The sequence below is a fragment of the Anas platyrhynchos genome, chromosome 9 (genome assembly GCF_047663525.1).
Source record: "Anas platyrhynchos isolate ZD024472 breed Pekin duck chromosome 9, IASCAAS_PekinDuck_T2T, whole genome shotgun sequence".
Lineage (NCBI taxonomy): Eukaryota > Metazoa > Chordata > Aves > Anseriformes > Anatidae > Anas > Anas platyrhynchos.
The window spans coordinates 17688366-17708672 of NC_092595.1; the positions used below are offsets into that span (position 1 = coordinate 17688366).

General features: G+C 56.5%; 3 protein-coding genes and 1 long non-coding RNA gene across 9 annotated transcripts in view; 3 read left to right on the plus strand and 1 right to left on the minus strand.

The window, feature by feature from the left end:
• The window catches only part of LOC106020112 (uncharacterized), a 35810-nt gene extending 30684 nt beyond the window's left edge, over window positions 1-5126 (minus strand). Inside the window, exons 1-2 of the long non-coding RNA XR_005267778.2 lie at window positions 4305-5126; window positions 1811-1883 (exon numbers count right to left, since the gene is read on the minus strand). This is a non-coding gene — a long non-coding RNA (uncharacterized lncRNA). The remainder of the gene's footprint in view (window positions 1-1810; window positions 1884-4304) is intronic.
• A 331-nt stretch (window positions 5127-5457) lies between these two features.
• LOC119713032 (PHD finger protein 7-like) lies at window positions 5458-8207 on the plus strand. Of its 2 annotated transcripts, XM_072042512.1 has the most exons (9): window positions 5458-5884; window positions 6091-6182; window positions 6373-6474; window positions 6618-6742; window positions 6857-7019; window positions 7107-7213; window positions 7466-7582; window positions 7787-7911; window positions 8017-8207. In XM_072042512.1, the coding sequence occupies exons 1-9, from the start codon at window positions 5839-5841 to the stop codon at window positions 8109-8111; spliced, it is 972 nt and encodes a 323-aa protein (XP_071898613.1). In that variant the 5' UTR covers window positions 5458-5838; the 3' UTR covers window positions 8112-8207. The 2 variants fall into 2 exon arrangements, with proteins under 2 accessions (XP_071898613.1, XP_071898612.1); XM_072042511.1 differs by having other exon boundaries at window positions 6857-7213.
• Window positions 8208-10566: 2359 nt separating this feature from the next.
• LOC140003196 (PHD finger protein 7-like) lies at window positions 10567-13454 on the plus strand. 3 transcript variants are annotated; one of them, XM_072042507.1, is made up of 8 exons: window positions 10568-11127; window positions 11334-11425; window positions 11616-11717; window positions 11861-11985; window positions 12100-12456; window positions 12713-12829; window positions 13034-13158; window positions 13264-13454. In XM_072042507.1, exons 1-8 carry the CDS (start codon window positions 11082-11084, stop codon window positions 13356-13358), a joined length of 1059 nt encoding a protein of 352 aa, XP_071898608.1. In that variant the 5' UTR covers window positions 10568-11081; the 3' UTR covers window positions 13359-13454. The 3 variants fall into 3 exon arrangements, with proteins under 3 accessions (XP_071898606.1, XP_071898608.1, XP_071898607.1); XM_072042506.1 differs by having other exon boundaries at window positions 12100-12262; window positions 12350-12456; window positions 13034-13454; XM_072042505.1 differs by having other exon boundaries at window positions 10567-11127; window positions 13034-13454.
• A 2359-nt stretch (window positions 13455-15813) lies between these two features.
• Window positions 15814-18683, plus strand: LOC140003197 (PHD finger protein 7-like). 3 transcript variants are annotated; one of them, XM_072042509.1, is made up of 8 exons: window positions 15814-16374; window positions 16581-16672; window positions 16863-16964; window positions 17108-17232; window positions 17347-17509; window positions 17597-17703; window positions 17956-18072; window positions 18277-18683. In XM_072042509.1, the coding sequence occupies exons 1-8, from the start codon at window positions 16329-16331 to the stop codon at window positions 18599-18601; spliced, it is 1077 nt and encodes a 358-aa protein (XP_071898610.1). In that variant the 5' UTR covers window positions 15814-16328; the 3' UTR covers window positions 18602-18683. The 3 variants fall into 3 exon arrangements, with proteins under 3 accessions (XP_071898610.1, XP_071898609.1, XP_071898611.1); XM_072042510.1 differs by having other exon boundaries at window positions 15815-16374; window positions 17347-17703; window positions 18277-18401; window positions 18507-18683; XM_072042508.1 differs by having other exon boundaries at window positions 17347-17703.
• Window positions 18684-20307: the final 1624 nt, after the last annotated feature.

Genomic DNA, 20307 nt, shown 5'->3' on the forward strand with positions numbered 1-20307 from the left:
CAGATTCTAGAGGTTTCTGCAAGATGCAGATCAGGTGAATATTCTGGTTAAGTTAGCACCACACGTTCTGTAACAAGCCTCCCCTTGGGAACTGCAGCCTCACTTAGACTTGTAGAGACTTGTCTTCAAGTATGAGAATTTGAAATCTAGTAAAAAAATTAACCTAAAAATAATACCTTAAAAATCATAGATGCAAAAGTAATGCAAACTAAAGAGATGCAAAGCCTGCAGAAATTAAGCTATTATAATGCCAGGATAATTATCAATCCCTTCTGAAAGTCTTTAAATGGATTATCAAGAAGAGACGTTTCTTTTTATTGCTATCTTCAGTGATACTTTAATATCCTTGACTTGCCCTTAAATATCAAATAAAGGCACTCTGATTTATGAGGATTAAAAATCTCTTTATTTATGGTATCGCAGTGGTTTCACAATAAATGTAACGGCATGTTGCCAAGGAATAAAAGCAATTTCAGTCATACTCCTAGGTGAGAGCTACCATTGCCTTTTAGCCTTCAGACTGGGCAAAGCAATGGACTCCTTTTATGAACAGGTGAATCAGGGGTCAAACCAATTAGCAGATAAGCTTTCATTTAAAAATGAAAGTGTATAGAGTCTTGTGAAATGAAAAATAAAGCTTTTTCTGTTTTTCTGTCAGTTATTGCAGTCGATTTGAGAGAGATTTTATCAACAAGAACACTACACTGAGGTGGTGAGGTGTGTACTGTCAGTTTCTACCCCTGCTTAAAAAATAAAGGATTTATTTCTTCATATAACTCAAGTGTGTCTGCCAGGCCAGTCACCACAGCACTAAAAGAACTGATTATTATGGCAGTGCTAAGCTCTTGGTAATTGGACAGAGTAAGACTGAAAAAACATGACAGAGTAAGTTAGAAGCTTATCAGAGATATCAGGAGTGCGGACAGAAATACACAATTATTCTTTATAGGAAAGCTCAAACCCTATGTTGTAGCAAAACATTCACTTGTATAATATGCTTCCTACCCTGGAAAGCATTTTGAGAAAGGTACAAGGAGAACTCCAAACCATTTTTCAGGAGGAGCTCACAATTACCCACAGCATGTTTTATATGCTTTTAGTCCATGTGATCTAACTCATTACTTCTTAGAGAAGGTGATTTGTCTTAATTACTTCAACAAACTGAAGATGCTCAATGTATTTTTCTAGCACAGTTTATACGAATTTCTTTGTCCAAGGGGCAGTCACAGAGAACTTTGTTCACCATGTTTTTCTGAAAGTTTGCTATTGATTTATTCAAAAAAGCATTGGTAAGAAAGCTGAAGTTACCTGCAAGATAATTAGCAGGACAGCTTTGCTAGCAATAAATTCAAGAATGTATTTTTTATTGAATACTATTGAGCACATCCAGCAGCCATGCAATCAAAGCTTGAAGGCTAACCTCCCTGAAAACCACGGTCACCGGCCTAGAACATAAGCAAATTCTAATCCTCTTGAAAATGGGGATTTAGTAGCCTAAAAAACACAGCATAAAACAGCTGTATTCTAGTTCAGCAATTTCAGAGTCACATTAAAAGGGATTACATAGAAGAGCTGAATTATGCTCAAGTGCTCTTAAACACATTACAAAATTTTACCTTCCCTTTTGTGTTTTTGCAAAGACCTTGATCTACACCCATGCTTTGGGTTCTACAGGCTCTTTCCAGGCCTCCTCCTAGATATATTATTCTTTTTGCTGGATAAAACAGTTTTTTTGGTCTCGCAGGATAACACGACTGTTAAGAAAATGCAATACCTCGCGTGTGTGGTTTAAATTACACTTATTACTTACCAGTACCTTCCACGTATTCTGTGTTGGCACTCATGCTTCAACATGCACTGGATCCAGCATGTACTAACTCTTCCTGTAAAGTAGCCCGAAATAATGGATCAATGATCATACTGAATGCTGCAAGAAACAGTCTTGATCTATTCACATTTCAGTAAATGGTTTAAAAGTTATTTTGATTGCTTTTAGTCTTACACAGCAGCCAAAGGCCATGTTACTCAGAAACTCATCATAGCTATAGCTGCTCATACATGGTTACCCCATGCCTGACAAATCAGGAGCTTAGTCAGTGAAAGCATGAGTCCCTACACAGCCCTTCCTCTGTCTCTATTCCAGTATTTTCACTGCGTGTAGGCATTTATGGTTATAGAGATAGGAAAAAATTAGTTTACTATTATTACCTCCCAGTCCCACAATGAGTTTTGAAGTATTTGGAAGGTATTCCTTGATATTAAGACCTTAGGCATAATTGGATTACATTTTATTTTGCATGCATTTCCAGCATTTGTAGTTCTGAAGAAAACCGATGTTTTGCATATGCAGAACAGGCAAATAAGTTCAGTGTTTGGAGTTTTGAGCTTTTTAAAGTGATCTCAAGATTTTTCGCACAGCTTTCCAAGAAATGCAACAATTTAGGCGAAGGATAGCCTTTGGAAAACACTAAGGCTTTGTCATTAATAGATCTGCAGTCAGCATATGAAGTGCTTCCTCTGTTTCTGGAGAGAGAGATGTCCTCCGCTCCAGGGCCTCCCATGAATTTCCTGGTGCTAAGCTGGTAGAGTAAGACATCATAAAAACAGATGCAGTTAGGCCCTCTAAAGATTTCACAAAAGGGACTTAAAGTTTCATTGCTCACAACAAAATACTTTTATCTTTGTGACACACCAAAATTCAGTATTGTTGGGGGTATTGCCATAGCTGTTCAATGCTACAAACAGGCATTTTATGGCAAGGTAAGTGCAGACTTTGCAGCCAATGAGATGTGCAGCTGCAGGAAGCTTTCACTTAGGGTACCATAGGCTTCATCTAGAGTGCAGTGCAGTCAGTGAGGATCCTTCAGTAAACTCACGCTAATTCCCATGAGCTAGATCACAACAATAAGGACTTAGGCAGTCCTTTCTGTTTCCTAGGGGAAAAAGGTAGCATTTCCTGGACCCCAGTGTTCTACTCCTAACTACTACACTCAAATTAATTTTGAATATGAATGAATACAGGACCAATTGCAAAAGCCAGCTTGCACAAAGGAAGGGCCAAGAAAGCTACCAGCAACAGTCCAGAAACAGAAAGACAAATGGTATGTGTGAATCAGCACAAACAATGCCAAGCAGAAGAGAGATGGTAACATGCCAAGTGTCTAATGAGATTTCACAACAGAAATTCATAACAATAGATAAATAATTCATGATAGACCTAATTTTATCTCCTTTAGAAGGTTTTTCTTATGAGATATTAAAAGCTTAATGATATAATGCTACATTACAGCAGAAACTGAATTGTTTTATACAATGGAAGTAACCATTAATGTACTCTTACAGCACAGACTGTAGTAAAGCCAAATATGCAACTATTCATTACTTCCATGCAACAGCTTTCCTCATGATTTCCAAAAATCAAGGTCATTGAACTACTTCTAGATAAGTTCCTTCTGTGTTTTAGAACAGGAGGCGTATCACTTCACACACAACATCCATGACACATTCATACTGACTTCTGAAAAAGAAGGGAAATGGCAAGGAAGTAGACCTTGGCATTTCTAATGAAATTCTAATGAAATGCTTGATTCACTATTCTAAAAGGCTGCATGAGACTAATTCTTCTTGCACCGCTTCAATCTGTTTTGGAGAGGGAGCCATATTAACAGAAGCATCAGAAGGCACGAATCACTTCCTAGACCATTGTGCTCTTACCCTGCTGCAACTCCTGTTGACCAAGACTAACAAATTACATGCTATAGACTTCAGTCTCCACTGTCCACCTTCACATTCACAATACATTTAGAAATCGGTTTCACAAGTTATTTATAACACCTGCTGCATTCATACAGTGTTTGCAATAATATCCTACCTCATCTAGCATCCTTTTTATTCCTTACACTTGGATTCTACAGAACTTTTTTTTTTTTTTCCTAAAATGAAGTATTAAAAATAGGTTTCAAGAATTCTGTTTTGGCTGATTCTATATTCCTGATACAAGTTCCACCAGCTAAGTTGATTATTCTCTTTCTCCCCAACTGTTACAAGTAAAATATATCTAAGCCTATTCTGCCTTTGTCTTTTATTTCCATTTTAGTTATGCTTAGGTACTTCTAGCTCCAATAAGAAACTCATTATTTAACATAAAGTCATGTTAATGTCAATGACCTTTATAACAAACACCTAATATTAACAAAGCAATCAAAAAATGATAATTTTACCCTGATTTTTAGAAGTTAAATGTCAAATAATTTTTAGCTGATACAAAAAGTCAAAATTTTGGTGTAGTGCCAAGTGTATCATACCATTTGATTTAAGCATCTATGAAAAAATGCTCTTTTAAAGAATTTCCCATTGAAACCCCAAAAACAAGTCCATAGACTTCAGTGAAAATTTCCCACTGACTTTAATAGTCTTTGATAAAAGGCCTTATAGTTTACAGACTCTCTCTTGCACATGGCTCTAGTCAGGGCTATCTGCTGATGTAATTCAGGTGTGAAAGTGGCTGCAGCCTAAGAAAACTGAACTTCTTCATTGGCTAAGCCTGGGAGGATGTAGTGGGTTTCTGTGGCAAGGTTTGGGTAGCAGGGGGCCGTAGGGGTGGCTTCTGTGAGAAGACTCCAGAAGCTGCCCCATGTTAGATGAGGGCCCCGCTGCTGGCCAGAGCCAAGCCAACAAGCAACGACTCTGGGAGAGCGTATTAAAGACAGGGGAAAAAAACAAAAACCAACTAAAACAAACATGTCTACACAGCAGCTGGGAGAGGGAAAGGAGTGAGAAACAGCCTTGCAGGCGCCAAGATCAGTGAAGAAGGAGAGAGGAGGAGAGGTGCTCCAGGCACGCAGCCCAAGTCCCCTGCAGCCTGTGGAGAGGCCCCTGGTGCAGCAGGCTGTCCCCCTGCAGCCCATGGAGTACCACAGTGGAGCAGGGCTCCACGCTGCAGCCCGTGGAGGAGCCCCCGCTGGAGCAGGTGGCCCTGCAGTGACAGAGGCTGTGGCCTGTGCAAGACCCCTGCCGGAGCAGATTCTGGGCCAGCCCTGTAGCCCGTGGAGAGGAGCCCATGCAAGAGCAGGGGATGGAGGGGGAGCTGCTGCCCGGGGGGGACCCAGGCTGGAGCAGTGTGCTCCTGAGGGATGGAGCCTGTGGGACGGAGCCATACTGGAGCAGTTCTCGAGGAGCTGCTGCGGGTGGGAAGCCCACGCCGGATCAGTTTGGGAAGGACGGCACCTGTGGGAGGGACCCCACGTTGGAGCAGGGGACAAGAGTGACCGAGAAGCAGCGGCAGAGACCAAGTGCTACAGACTGACCGCAGCCCCCATTCCCGCATTCTCCTACGCCACTCGGGGGGAAGAGGGGGAAGAGGACGGGTGGGGGAAAGGTGTTGTTGTTGTTGTTGTTGTTTCCTTTTGTTTCTTTGTTTCTCACTTCTCTGCTTCTCCTGCGGCCCGTGAGCCATCTCCCTGTGCCCTCCTCACAAGCCACGAGGGTTTCTCCCTCGAATTTTCTCTCCCTTCCCCAGCTGAGGAGGGAACGAGACAGCAGCTGGGTGGGCACCTGGCCGCCAGCCTAGGCCAAGCCACCACGGCCATTCACGGGGATGAAGAGGCTGCACCGTGGGCTTGGAAGCCCAGGGGGTGTCTGTGAGGCTGGGGGAGCTCCTGGGCCCTGCCGCATCATCCACCACTCCATGGTCTCCTAGTGACACGGAGGGAGCACTATGACACCAGTGACACAGGCGAGTCTGGGGGGGACTTTGCGTCTCTGGTGAGCGCCAGGCGTGGAGGCAGCAGCTCCTGGCAGCGAGGCGAGGCCAGGCGAGGCGAGGAGTTGCTGCGCAGCATGGCTGCCGGAGAGGAGGAGAAGGCCCCTGAGGCACAGGAGGACGGTGAGAGCAGATGCCCCAGCAGCTCCCTGGAGGTGGAGGGCCCTGAGCACCCCCTGGGGCTGTGCAGAGCCGCTTGGGCTGTGGACACCCGGGGACGCCCTGCCAGGAGCCCCCGAGCAGGCCCTTGCGGGCGTCCCTCGGGGACACCTGCCAGGTGCTCAGTGGGGGGATGCTCTCATCCATGGCTGCCGCCCTGCCTCCCCCAGAGTGCGTGCTGTGCCACCGCTCGGACACCAGCTTGGATGGCTGCGGGCCGATGTTGCAGGTGGACGGGGTCTGCGCCCACGTGCACTGCCTGGTGAGCTCCCCGCGGCTGCCCGCGCCTTTCCCCAAGCCCTTGCCTGGCACCTGGAGCCCACAGGACTGTGGCATCCCCAGCGCGCTGCTCGCTGGCTGTCACCTCCTCCTGCTGCGCTGCCAGCACAGCCTCCCCACCATGGTCCCTATCTCCTTGCCCTGAGCAGCTGCGGGGCTTTGCTCTCTTCCAGTTTCCAGCCCAGGGCCTGTACCAGCGAGGCGCTGAAGGGGAAGGAATCTTCGGATTCCTCTGCGCGGATATCAGGCGGGTAGCGGGTCGGGCAGCTCGCAAGGTGAGGGCTTTTTTGGAGCAGACGAGGCTTGTGGCAGCTGAGCCCAAGCCCTGGCAAAGAAATCCTCGAGGCTCTGGACAAGCTCCGGGCAAGTGCCAGTGGCCCCGGCCACGTCCCTGACGGGGCTGCTGTGCTCTTTGCAGCGCTGCTGCGTCTGCCGCAAGAAGGGGGCCACCGTCGCCTGCTGGCAGAAGCGCTGCTCGCGCCGCTTCCACCTGCCCTGCAGCTCCCAGCGGGGCTGCATCTCGCAGTTCTTTGGGGACTACAGGTACGAGCTGCCCTAGCTTGGGCTGCAGCCCCCTCAGCCTGCGCCCTGCAGGCAGAGTCCCCGGTGTGGCACGCGTGGTCCCTGGCCTCACTCAACTCTTCCGTCCTCACGCAGCTCCTTCTGCTGGGAGCACCGCCCGCAGCAGAGCGTGGAGACGCTGCAGGAGGGGCACACCACGTGCATCATCTGCATGGAGGTGGTGGAGGACAGCCTCTCCTACACCACCATGGTGTGCCCCTCCTGCAAGCACGCCTGGTTCCACCGCGGCTGCATCCAGGTAGGAGGCCCTTCCCTCTGCCAGCCCGCAGGGACACCATGCGCCCGCAGCGGCGTCCTGCTCACACGGGGAGTCTCTCTTCCACAGGGACAGGCGCTTCGGGCGGGCCTCAGGCACTTTGCGTGTCCTCACTGCCGGGACCGGGAGCGCTTTCTCCCTGAGATGCTGCACATGGGAATCCGCGTGCCCAACAAGTGCGTTCCTTCCTTCCTTCCTTCCTTCCTTCCTTCCTTCCCACCCCACTCAAGGCAGGAGAGGGCACAGCCCCAGGCCCTAATCCCTCCAGGCAGACTGTCCCCAACAAAAGGGGCTGCCTGCCTGGGGGACAGGAGGATGCTGGCCTGCCGCCAGGGATGCCCCTGAGCCCTGTCCCAGCATCAGCACTGACACTTGCTGAGTGAGTGCCCCAGGAGCTCGTGACCTTTCTTTCCTACTTTCTCTTGAAGAAAGCCGGCTTGGGAGCAAGACGAGGAGGAGGAGCCGGCACTGCCGCAGCTGTATGGCCGCTGCGATGCCAGGCAGTGCCTGTACAGGGGAGGCCGCGAGCAGTGGCAAGAGGAAGGGTGAGCATCCACAGCAGCAGCTCCCCGGCTGCTGGGGGCTGTGAGCCACATCTCCAGCAAGCCGTGCAGTGGCTGCTGGGGCTCTGCCCAGGCACCTTCCCCTCTGCTGGGGCGCCGTGAGCAATGCTTCTGGAGCCTTGGGGGCCTTTGTGGCGCCACTGCCTGCTGGGCTCTGCGTGCTCACCAGCACAACTTCTTCCCCAGGCCCTGGCAGCTGCTGCTCTGCTCCTCCTGTGCCGCCAGCGGGACCCACCGCCGATGCTCCGGCCTTGGGGACACCACGCAGCAGTGGGAGTGCGCTGGCTGCGCTGGCCCGGGCACTGGCACTGGTAAGGGGCACGGCGTGCTCAGGCTCGGGGCGCCAGAGCCCTCCGTGCCCTCTGCAGGCCAGGCAGGGTGGGCACATCCGCTGACCTTCCTGCCTCCCCTTGCAGCTCCCAGCTCCTCACCCTCACCACCGGAGAGGAGAGCCGGCCGTGGCAGGGTGCTGCCCCAGCGCCACAGCCCCTACAGCCGGCCACAGCCCTGATCCCGGCCTGGGGACAGATGCTCCAGGGGGAGCACAGTGTGCTGCGGCTCGCTTGCATTTGCCTGTACAAATAAAGTGGTTTTGGTTTTTTGTCTACATGATTATCGCTTCTTGAACACTCAGACTAAGACATAAATACACGCAAAACACCCACCCCTCAAAAAAGAAAAAAGAAGAAAGGAGGCACTGCTATTTAACAAAGCAGACCTGACCACCAAGCAGGAAGCTGACCCCCAGTGCTGTGCTGAGCAGAAGCAGAGCCTCAGCACGTGGGCACTTGAACAACTCGGAGAAGAGTCAAGGCAGAGACAGACCAACCAAATCAGGACTGGAGCACAAACATTTAGCCCAACACTTTTTTGGTTTTACTATCATTAAAGGAATATATTTATTAAAGAATAACTTAAAAGTGGTTGTGGCCTCGAACTACCTTCTCCTACCAGAAGCTGATGCTCAGCCTCCGCTTTGGAAGAAGGCTCTAAGCAGAGTTACCACCCAAAGACAGCAATATTCTCCTTTCAGCATTATGGATTGAAATACGGTGTCCTGTGAAGGGGCTCCAGCGAAGAGAGTTCAAGCCAAACAAGTTGCAGCAATGGTCTGGCTGCAAATAGAAGGATAGATAGAAGGTACTTCATCAATATAAGCCTCCCCGCCTCCCATACTGACACAACACCTCCTGGCTTGCTCTGGAGGCCAGCCTCGCCTCAGCTCTCCCTTGCAGTCACCAGCCAGCCTGGAGCTTCCCCTACACAGGAGGCCACAGCCCCTTCCTTGCTCAGGACCACCCCCAACCACTCCCAGCTGCAGAGGAAAGGGCCAGGTGCCCACGAAGACACACCAGGTTCACAAGACTACAAGTGCCAGGCCCAGCCCCATCGCAAGCACAGGTCTTTGCAGAAAAGGCTCTTCTTGCTCTTCCCACCACTACTAACCCTTGAGAATGCTACAGGGAGGCAGAGGATGCCCAGAAAGAAGGAAGGGACAAGAACACGACACTGCTCGGGCCTGGCTGAATGGCCGCGCTTTGGTTCAGGTCCCTGCAAAACCACCGGACACACAGTGGGCTCGGGCTTGGAAGGCACCTCTGCAGGTCACCTGCTCCAACCCCCATGCTCAAGCAGGGCCACCTGCAGCCACGTGGACACTGGGCACCACTGAGAAGAGCCTGGCTCCATCTCCTTTGCACCTTCTCTTCACATATTGAGATCCTTCAGCCAGATCCCCACAGGCCTTCTCCACAACGAGCAGTCACGGCTCTCTCCAGCTCTCCCCAGAGGACAGATGCTCCAGTCCTGCCACCAGCTTGGCTGCCATTCACTGCGCTCCCTCCAGTAGGCCCATGGCTCTCCTGTCCTGGGGAGCCCAGAACTGGACCCAGGCCTCCAGCTGGGGCAACTCCAACAAGCCTCGGGCTCTCCAGCTTTCCTCCCCAGGGCCTCAGCTTCAAGCTTCCCTGGCGCCAACTCCAGGAGGATCCTGCCAGGCCATTTCTCCGGCCTGCCCAGGGCCCTCTGGAGGGCAGCACCACCCTCTGGTGCATCCCTATCTCCTCCCAGCTTGGATCAGCAGCAGACTTGCTGAGGGCACGGCCTGCTCCGCCCTGCGCATCATTCATGAAGAGGCTGGGCAGGACTGGGCCTGGACGTGACATTGTTGCTACTTCGTGTCCCAGCCTCGCATCTCTAGTGGGTTTCTGTGGCAAGGTTTGGGTAGCAGGGGGCCGTAGGGGTGGCTTCTGTGAGAAGACTCCAGAAGCTGCCCCATGTTAGATGAGGGCCCCGCTGCTGGCCAGAGCCAAGCCAACAAGCAACGACTCTGGGAGAGCGTATTAAAGACAGGGGAAAAAAACAAAAACCAACTAAAACAAACATGTCTACACAGCAGCTGGGAGAGGGAAAGGAGTGAGAAACAGCCTTGCAGGCGCCAAGATCAGTGAAGAAGGAGAGAGGAGGAGAGGTGCTCCAGGCACGCAGCCCAAGTCCCCTGCAGCCTGTGGAGAGGCCCCTGGTGCAGCAGGCTGTCCCCCTGCAGCCCATGGAGTACCACAGTGGAGCAGGGCTCCACGCTGCAGCCCGTGGAGGAGCCCCCGCTGGAGCAGGTGGCCCTGCAGTGACAGAGGCTGTGGCCTGTGCAAGACCCCTGCCGGAGCAGATTCTGGGCCAGCCCTGTAGCCCGTGGAGAGGAGCCCATGCAAGAGCAGGGGATGGAGGGGGAGCTGCTGCCCGGGGGGGACCCAGGCTGGAGCAGTGTGCTCCTGAGGGATGGAGCCTGTGGGACGGAGCCATACTGGAGCAGTTCTCGAGGAGCTGCTGCGGGTGGGAAGCCCACGCCGGATCAGTTTGGGAAGGACGGCACCTGTGGGAGGGACCCCACGTTGGAGCAGGGGACAAGAGTGACCGAGAAGCAGCGGCAGAGACCAAGTGCTACAGACTGACCGCAGCCCCCATTCCCGCATTCTCCTACGCCACTCGGGGGGAAGAGGGGGAAGAGGACGGGTGGGGGAAAGGTGTTGTTGTTGTTGTTGTTGTTTCCTTTTGTTTCTTTGTTTCTCACTTCTCTGCTTCTCCTGCAGCCCGTGAGCCATCTCCCTGTGCCCTCCTCACAAGCCACGAGGGTTTCTCCCTCGAATTTTCTCTCCCTTCCCCAGCTGAGGAGGGAACGAGACAGCAGCTGGGTGGGCACCTGGCCGCCAGCCTAGGCCAAGCCACCACGGCCATTCACGGGGATGAAGAGGCTGCACCGTGGGCTTGGAAGCCCAGGGGGTGTCTGTGAGGCTGGGGGAGCTCCTGGGCCCTGCCGCATCATCCACCACTCCATGGTCTCCTAGTGACACGGAGGGAGCACTATGACACCAGTGACACAGGCGAGTCTGGGGGGGACTTTGCGTCTCTGGTGAGCGCCAGGCGTGGAGGCAGCAGCTCCTGGCAGCGAGGCGAGGCCAGGCGAGGCGAGGAGTTGCTGCGCAGCATGGCTGCCGGAGAGGAGGAGAAGGCCCCTGAGGCACAGGAGGACGGTGAGAGCAGATGCCCCAGCAGCTCCCTGGAGGTGGAGGGCCCTGAGCACCCCCTGGGGCTGTGCAGAGCCGCTTGGGCTGTGGACACCCGGGGACGCCCTGCCAGGAGCCCCCGAGCAGGCCCTTGCGGGCGTCCCTCGGGGACACCTGCCAGGTGCTCAGTGGGGGGATGCTCTCATCCATGGCTGCCGCCCTGCCTCCCCCAGAGTGCGTGCTGTGCCACCGCTCGGACACCAGCTTGGATGGCTGCGGGCCGATGTTGCAGGTGGACGGGGTCTGCGCCCACGTGCACTGCCTGGTGAGCTCCCCGCGGCTGCCCGCGCCTTTCCCCAAGCCCTTGCCTGGCACCTGGAGCCCACAGGACTGTGGCATCCCCAGCGCGCTGCTCGCTGGCTGTCACCTCCTCCTGCTGCGCTGCCAGCACAGCCTCCCCACCATGGTCCCTATCTCCTTGCCCTGAGCAGCTGCGGGGCTTTGCTCTCTTCCAGTTTCCAGCCCAGGGCCTGTACCAGCGAGGCGCTGAAGGGGAAGGAATCTTCGGATTCCTCTGCGCGGATATCAGGCGGGTAGCGGGTCGGGCAGCTCGCAAGGTGAGGGCTTTTTTGGAGCAGACGAGGCTTGTGGCAGCTGAGCCCAAGCCCTGGCAAAGAAATCCTCGAGGCTCTGGACAAGCTCCGGGCAAGTGCCAGTGGCCCCGGCCACGTCCCTGACGGGGCTGCTGTGCTCTTTGCAGCGCTGCTGCGTCTGCCGCAAGAAGGGGGCCACCGTCGCCTGCTGGCAGAAGCGCTGCTCGCGCCGCTTCCACCTGCCCTGCAGCTCCCAGCGGGGCTGCATCTCGCAGTTCTTTGGGGACTACAGGTACGAGCTGCCCTAGCTTGGGCTGCAGCCCCCTCAGCCTGCGCCCTGCAGGCAGAGTCCCCGGTGTGGCACGCGTGGTCCCTGGCCTCACTCAACTCTTCCGTCCTCACGCAGCTCCTTCTGCTGGGAGCACCGCCCGCAGCAGAGCGTGGAGACGCTGCAGGAGGGGCACACCACGTGCATCATCTGCATGGAGGTGGTGGAGGACAGCCTCTCCTACACCACCATGGTGTGCCCCTCCTGCAAGCACGCCTGGTTCCACCGCGGCTGCATCCAGGTAGGAGGCCCTTCCCTCTGCCAGCCCGCAGGGACACCATGCGCCCGCAGCGGCGTCCTGCTCACACGGGGAGTCTCTCTTCCACAGGGACAGGCGCTTCGGGCGGGCCTCAGGCACTTTGCGTGTCCTCACTGCCGGGACCGGGAGCGCTTTCTCCCTGAGATGCTGCACATGGGAATCCGCGTGCCCAACAAGTGCGTTCCTTCCTTCCTTCCTTCCTTCCTTCCTTCCTTCCTTCCCACCCCACTCAAGGCAGGAGAGGGCACAGCCCCAGGCCCTAATCCCTCCAGGCAGACTGTCCCCAACAAAAGCGGCTGCCTGCCTGGGGGACAGGAGGATGCTGGCCTGCCGCCAGGGATGCCCCTGAGCCCTGTCCCAGCATCAGCACTGACACTTGCTGAGTGAGTGCCCCAGGAGCTCGTGACCTTTCTTTCCTACTTTCTCTTGAAGAAAGCCGGCTTGGGAGCAAGACGAGGAGGAGGAGCCGGCACTGCCGCAGCTGTATGGCCGCTGCGATGCCAGGCAGTGCCTGTACAGGGGAGGCCGCGAGCAGTGGCAAGAGGAAGGGTGAGCATCCACAGCAGCAGCTCCCCGGCTGCTGGGGGCTGTGAGCCACATCTCCAGCAAGCCGTGCAGTGGCTGCTGGGGCTCTGCCCAGGCACCTTCCCCTCTGCTGGGGCGCCGTGAGCAATGCTTCTGGAGCCTTGGGGGCCTTTGTGGCGCCACTGCCTGCTGGGCTCTGCGTGCTCACCAGCACAACTTCTTCCCCAGGCCCTGGCAGCTGCTGCTCTGCTCCTCCTGTGCCGCCAGCGGGACCCACCGCCGATGCTCCGGCCTTGGGGACACCACGCAGCAGTGGGAGTGCGCTGGCTGCGCTGGCCCGGGCACTGGCACTGGTAAGGGGCACGGCGTGCTCAGGCTCGGGGCGCCAGAGCCCTCCGTGCCCTCTGCAGGCCAGGCAGGGTGGGCACATCCGCTGACCTTCCTGCCTCCCCTTGCAGCTCCCAGCTCCTCACCCTCACCACCGGAGAGGAGAGCCGGCCGTGGCAGGGTGCTGCCCCAGCGCCACAGCCCCTACAGCCGGCCACAGCCCTGATCCCGGCCTGGGGACAGATGCTCCAGGGGGAGCACAGTGTGCTGCGGCTCGCTTGCATTTGCCTGTACAAATAAAGTGGTTTTGGTTTTTTGTCTACATGATTATCGCTTCTTGAACACTCAGACTAAGACATAAATACACGCAAAACACCCACCCCTCAAAAAAGAAAAAAGAAGAAAGGAGGCACTGCTATTTAACAAAGCAGACCTGACCACCAAGCAGGAAGCTGACCCCCAGTGCTGTGCTGAGCAGAAGCAGAGCCTCAGCACGTGGGCACTTGAACAACTCGGAGAAGAGTCAAGGCAGAGACAGACCAACCAAATCAGGACTGGAGCACAAACATTTAGCCCAACACTTTTTTGGTTTTACTATCATTAAAGGAATATATTTATTAAAGAATAACTTAAAAGTGGTTGTGGCCTCGAACTACCTTCTCCTACCAGAAGCTGATGCTCAGCCTCCGCTTTGGAAGAAGGCTCTAAGCAGAGTTACCACCCAAAGACAGCAATATTCTCCTTTCAGCATTATGGATTGAAATACGGTGTCCTGTGAAGGGGCTCCAGCGAAGAGAGTTCAAGCCAAACAAGTTGCAGCAATGGTCTGGCTGCAAATAGAAGGATAGATAGAAGGTACTTCATCAATATAAGCCTCCCCGCCTCCCATACTGACACAACACCTCCTGGCTTGCTCTGGAGGCCAGCCTCGCCTCAGCTCTCCCTTGCAGTCACCAGCCAGCCTGGAGCTTCCCCTACACAGGAGGCCACAGCCCCTTCCTTGCTCAGGACCACCCCCAACCACTCCCAGCTGCAGAGGAAAGGGCCAGGTGCCCACGAAGACACACCAGGTTCACAAGACTACAAGTGCCAGGCCCAGCCCCATCGCAAGCACAGGTCTTTGCAGAAAAGGCTCTTCTTGCTCTTCCCACCACTACTAACCCTTGAGAATGCTACAGGGAGGCAGAGGATGCCCAGAAAGAAGGAAGGGACAAGAACACGACACTGCTCGGGCCTGGCTGAATGGCCGCGCTTTGGTTCAGGTCCCTGCAAAACCACCGGACACACAGTGGGCTCGGGCTTGGAAGGCACCTCTGCAGGTCACCTGCTCCAACCCCCATGCTCAAGCAGGGCCACCTGCAGCCACGTGGACACTGGGCACCACTGAGAAGAGCCTGGCTCCATCTCCTTTGCACCTTCTCTTCACATATTGAGATCCTTCAGCCAGATCCCCACAGGCCTTCTCCACAACGAGCAGTCACGGCTCTCTCCAGCTCTCCCCAGAGGACAGATGCTCCAGTCCTGCCACCAGCTTGGCTGCCATTCACTGCGCTCCCTCCAGTAGGCCCATGGCTCTCCTGTCCTGGGGAGCCCAGAACTGGACCCAGGCCTCCAGCTGGGGCAACTCCAACAAGCCTCGGGCTCTCCAGCTTTCCTCCCCAGGGCCTCAGCTTCAAGCTTCCCTGGCGCCAACTCCAGGAGGATCCTGCCAGGCCATTTCTCCGGCCTGCCCAGGGCCCTCTGGAGGGCAGCACCACCCTCTGGTGCATCCCTATCTCCTCCCAGCTTGGATCAGCAGCAGACTTGCTGAGGGCACGGCCTGCTCCGCCCTGCGCATCATTCATGAAGAGGCTGGGCAGGACTGGGCCTGGACGTGACATTGTTGCTACTTCGTGTCCCAGCCTCGCATCTCTAGTGGGTTTCTGTGGCAAGGTTTGGGTAGCAGGGGGCCGTAGGGGTGGCTTCTGTGAGAAGACTCCAGAAGCTGCCCCATGTTAGATGAGGGCCCCGCTGCTGGCCAGAGCCAAGCCAACAAGCAACGACTCTGGGAGAGCGTATTAAAGACAGGGGAAAAAAACAAAAACCAACTAAAACAAACATGTCTACACAGCAGCTGGGAGAGGGAAAGGAGTGAGAAACAGCCTTGCAGGCGCCAAGATCAGTGAAGAAGGAGAGAGGAGGAGAGGTGCTCCAGGCACGCAGCCCAAGTCCCCTGCAGCCTGTGGAGAGGCCCCTGGTGCAGCAGGCTGTCCCCCTGCAGCCCATGGAGTACCACAGTGGAGCAGGGCTCCACGCTGCAGCCCGTGGAGGAGCCCCCGCTGGAGCAGGTGGCCCTGCAGTGACAGAGGCTGTGGCCTGTGCAAGACCCCTGCCGGAGCAGATTCTGGGCCAGCCCTGTAGCCCGTGGAGAGGAGCCCATGCAAGAGCAGGGGATGGAGGGGGAGCTGCTGCCCGGGGGGGACCCAGGCTGGAGCAGTGTGCTCCTGAGGGATGGAGCCTGTGGGACGGAGCCATACTGGAGCAGTTCTCGAGGAGCTGCTGCGGGTGGGAAGCCCACGCCGGATCAGTTTGGGAAGGACGGCACCTGTGGGAGGGACCCCACGTTGGAGCAGGGGACAAGAGTGACCGAGAAGCAGCGGCAGAGACCAAGTGCTACAGACTGACCGCAGCCCCCATTCCCGCATTCTCCTACGCCACTCGGGGGGAAGAGGGGGAAGAGGACGGGTGGGGGAAAGGTGTTGTTGTTGTTGTTGTTGTTTCCTTTTGTTTCTTTGTTTCTCACTTCTCTGCTTCTCCTGCAGCCCGTGAGCCATCTCCCTGTGCCCTCCTCACAAGCCACGAGGGTTTCTCCCTCGAATTTTCTCTCCCTTCCCCAGCTGAGGAGGGAACGAGACAGCAGCTGGGTGGGCACCTGGCCGCCAGCCTAGGCCAAGCCACCACGGCCATTCACGGGGATGAAGAGGCTGCACCGTGGGCTTGGAAGCCCAGGGGGTGTCTGTGAGGCTGGGGGAGCTCCTGGGCCCTGCCGCATCATCCACCACTCCATGGTCTCCTAGTGACACGGAGGGAGCACTATGACACCAGTGACACAGGCGAGTCTGGGGGGGACTTTGCGTCTCTGGTGAGCGCCAGGCGTGGAGGCAGCAGCTCCTGGCAGCGAGGCGAGGCCAGGCGAGGCGAGGAGTTGCTGCGCAGCATGGCTGCCGGAGAGGAGGAGAAGGCCCCTGAGGCACAGGAGGACGGTGAGAGCAGATGCCCCAGCAGCTCCCTGGAGGTGGAGGGCCCTGAGCACCCCCTGGGGCTGTGCAGAGCCGCTTGGGCTGTGGACACCCGGGGACGCCCTGCCAGGAGCCCCCGAGCAGGCCCTTGCGGGCGTCCCTCGGGGACACCTGCCAGGTGCTCAGTGGGGGGATGCTCTCATCCATGGCTGCCGCCCTGCCTCCCCCAGAGTGCGTGCTGTGCCACCGCTCGGACACCAGCTTGGATGGCTGCGGGCCGATGTTGCAGGTGGACGGGGTCTGCGCCCACGTGCACTGCCTGGTGAGCTCCCCGCGGCTGCCCGCGCCTTTCCCCAAGCCCTTGCCTGGCACCTGGAGCCCACAGGACTGTGGCATCCCCAGCGCGCTGCTCGCTGGCTGTCACCTCCTCCTGCTGCGCTGCCAGCACAGCCTCCCCACCATGGTCCCTATCTCCTTGCCCTGAGCAGCTGCGGGGCTTTGCTCTCTTCCAGTTTCCAGCCCAGGGCCTGTACCAGCGAGGCGCTGAAGGGGAAGGAATCTTCGGATTCCTCTGCGCGGATATCAGGCGGGTAGCGGGTCGGGCAGCTCGCAAGGTGAGGGCTTTTTTGGAGCAGACGAGGCTTGTGGCAGCTGAGCCCAAGCCCTGGCAAAGAAATCCTCGAGGCTCTGGACAAGCTCCGGGCAAGTGCCAGTGGCCCCGGCCACGTCCCTGACGGGGCTGCTGTGCTCTTTGCAGCGCTGCTGCGTCTGCCGCAAGAAGGGGGCCACCGTCGCCTGCTGGCAGAAGCGCTGCTCGCGCCGCTTCCACCTGCCCTGCAGCTCCCAGCGGGGCTGCATCTCGCAGTTCTTTGGGGACTACAGGTACGAGCTGCCCTAGCTTGGGCTGCAGCCCCCTCAGCCTGCGCCCTGCAGGCAGAGTCCCCGGTGTGGCACGCGTGGTCCCTGGCCTCACTCAACTCTTCCGTCCTCACGCAGCTCCTTCTGCTGGGAGCACCGCCCGCAGCAGAGCGTGGAGACGCTGCAGGAGGGGCACACCACGTGCATCATCTGCATGGAGGTGGTGGAGGACAGCCTCTCCTACACCACCATGGTGTGCCCCTCCTGCAAGCACGCCTGGTTCCACCGCGGCTGCATCCAGGTAGGAGGCCCTTCCCTCTGCCAGCCCGCAGGGACACCATGCGCCCGCAGCGGCGTCCTGCTCACACGGGGAGTCTCTCTTCCACAGGGACAGGCGCTTCGGGCGGGCCTCAGGCACTTTGCGTGTCCTCACTGCCGGGACCGGGAGCGCTTTCTCCCTGAGATGCTGCACATGGGAATCCGCGTGCCCAACAAGTGCGTTCCTTCCTTCCTTCCTTCCTTCCTTCCTTCCTTCCCACCCCACTCAAGGCAGGAGAGGGCACAGCCCCAGGCCCTAATCCCTCCAGGCAGACTGTCCCCAACAAAAGGGGCTGCCTGCCTGGGGGACAGGAGGATGCTGGCCTGCCGCCAGGGATGCCCCTGAGCCCTGTCCCAGCATCAGCACTGACACTTGCTGAGTGAGTGCCCCAGGAGCTCGTGACCTTTCTTTCCTACTTTCTCTTGAAGAAAGCCGGCTTGGGAGCAAGACGAGGAGGAGGAGCCGGCACTGCCGCAGCTGTATGGCCGCTGCGATGCCAGGCAGTGCCTGTACAGGGGAGGCCGCGAGCAGTGGCAAGAGGAAGGGTGAGCATCCACAGCAGCAGCTCCCCGGCTGCTGGGGGCTGTGAGCCACATCTCCAGCAAGCCGTGCAGTGGCTGCTGGGGCTCTGCCCAGGCACCTTCCCCTCTGCTGGGGCGCCGTGAGCAATGCTTCTGGAGCCTTGGGGGCCTTTGTGGCGCCACTGCCTGCTGGGCTCTGCGTGCTCACCAGCACAACTTCTTCCCCAGGCCCTGGCAGCTGCTGCTCTGCTCCTCCTGTGCCGCCAGCGGGACCCACCGCCGATGCTCCGGCCTTGGGGACACCACGCAGCAGTGGGAGTGCGCTGGCTGCGCTGGCCCGGGCACTGGCACTGGTAAGGGGCACGGCGTGCTCAGGCTCGGGGCGCCAGAGCCCTCCGTGCCCTCTGCAGGCCAGGCAGGGTGGGCACATCCGCTGACCTTCCTGCCTCCCCTTGCAGCTCCCAGCTCCTCACCCTCACCACCGGAGAGGAGAGCCGGCCGTGGCAGGGTGCTGCCCCAGCGCCACAGCCCCTACAGCCGGCCACAGCCCTGATCCCGGCCTGGGGACAGATGCTCCAGGGGGAGCACAGTGTGCTGCGGCTCGCTTTGTGCATTTGCCTGTACAAATAAAGTGGTTTTGGTTTTTTGTCTACATGATTACCGCTTCTTGAACACTCAGACTAAGACATAAATACACGCAAAACACCCACCCCTCAAAAAAGAAAAAAGAAGAAAGGAGGCACTGCTATTTAACAAAGCAGACCTGACCACCAAGCAGGAAGCTGACCCCCCAGTGCTGTGCTGAGCAGAAGCAGAGCCTCAGCACGTGGGCACTTGAACAACTCGGAGAAGAGTCAAGGCAGAGACAGACCAACCAAATCAGGACTGGAGCACAAACATTTAGCCCAACACTTTTTTGGTTTTACTATCATTAAAGGAATATATTTATTAAAGAATAACTTAAAAGTGGTTGTGGCCTCGAACTACCTTCTCCTACCAGAAGCTGATGCTCAGCCTCCGCTTTGGAAGAAGGCTCTAAGCAGAGTTACCACCCAAAGACAGCAATATTCTCCTTTCAGCATTATGGATTGAAATACGGTGTCCTGTGAAGGGGCTCCAGCAAAGAGAGTTCAAGCCAAACAAGTTGCAGCAATGGTCTGGCTGCAAATAGAAGGATAGATAGAAGGTACTTCATCAATATAAGCCTCCCCGCCTCCCATACTGACACAACACCTCCTGGCTTGCTCTGGAGGCCAGCCTCGCCTCAGCTCTCCCTTGCAGTCACCAGCCAGCCTGGAGCTTCCCCTACACAGGAGGCCACAGCCCCTTCCTTGCTCAGGACCACCCCCAACCACTCCCAGCTGCAGAGGAAAGGGCCAGGTGCCCACGAAGACACACCAGGTTCACAAGACTACAAGTGCCAGGCCCAGCCCCATCGCAAGCACAGGTCTTTGCAGAAAAGGCTCTTCTTGCTCTTCCCACCACTACTAACCCTTGAGAATGCTACAGGGAGGCAGAGGATGCCCAGAAAGAAGGAAGGGACAAGAACACGACACTGCTCGGGCCTGGCTGAATGGCCGCGCTTTGGTTCAGGTCCCTGCAAAACCACCGGACACACAGTGGGCTCGGGCTTGGAAGGCACCTCTGCAGGTCACCTGCTCCAACCCCCATGCTCAAGCAGGGCCACCTGCAGCCACGTGGACACTGGGCACCACTGAGAAGAGCCTGGCTCCATCTCCTTTGCACCTTCTCTTCACATATTGAGATCCTTCAGCCAGATCCCCACAGGCCTTCTCCACAACGAGCAGTCACGGCTCTCTCCAGCTCTCCCCAGAGGACAGATGCTCCAGTCCTGCCACCAGCTTGGCTGCCATTCACTGCGCTCCCTCCAGTAGGCCCATGGCTCTCCTGTCCTGGGGAGCCCAGAACTGGACCCAGGCCTCCAGCTGGGGCAACTCCAACAAGCCTCGGGCTCTCCAGCTTTCCTCCCCAGGGCCTCAGCTTCAAGCTTCCCTGGCGCCAACTCCAGGAGGATCCTGCCAGGCCATTTCTCCGGCCTGCCCAGGGCCCTCTGGAGGGCAGCACCACCCTCTGGTGCATCCCTATCTCCTCCCAGCTTGGATCAGCAGCAGACTTGCTGAGGGCACGGCCTGCTCCGCCCTGCGCATCATTCATGAAGAGGCTGGGCAGGACTGGGCCTGGACGTGACATTGTTGCTACTTCGTGTCCCAGCCTCGCATCTCTAGTGGGTTTCTGTGG

Bases quoted from the DNA above. Each gene is read 5' to 3' on its own strand.
- LOC119713032 (XM_072042511.1), top strand. From the start codon at position 5,839: ATGGCTGCCGGAGAGGAGGAGAAGGCCCCTGAGGCACAGGAGGACG. The intron at 6,183-6,372 runs GTGAGCTCCCCG...GCTCTCTTCCAG, and splicing joins GCGCCCACGTGCACTGCCTG to TTTCCAGCCCAGGGCCTGTA. The intron at 6,743-6,856 runs GTACGAGCTGCC...GTCCTCACGCAG, and splicing joins CAGTTCTTTGGGGACTACAG to CTCCTTCTGCTGGGAGCACC.
- LOC140003196 (XM_072042505.1), top strand. From the start codon at position 11,082: ATGGCTGCCGGAGAGGAGGAGAAGGCCCCTGAGGCACAGGAGGACG. The intron at 11,718-11,860 runs GTGAGGGCTTTT...TGCTCTTTGCAG, and splicing joins CGGGTCGGGCAGCTCGCAAG to CGCTGCTGCGTCTGCCGCAA. The intron at 12,457-12,712 runs GTGCGTTCCTTC...TTTCTCTTGAAG, and splicing joins GGAATCCGCGTGCCCAACAA to AAAGCCGGCTTGGGAGCAAG.
- LOC140003197 (XM_072042508.1), top strand. From the start codon at position 16,329: ATGGCTGCCGGAGAGGAGGAGAAGGCCCCTGAGGCACAGGAGGACG. The intron at 16,375-16,580 runs GTGAGAGCAGAT...TGCCTCCCCCAG, and splicing joins CCCTGAGGCACAGGAGGACG to AGTGCGTGCTGTGCCACCGC. The intron at 16,965-17,107 runs GTGAGGGCTTTT...TGCTCTTTGCAG, and splicing joins CGGGTCGGGCAGCTCGCAAG to CGCTGCTGCGTCTGCCGCAA.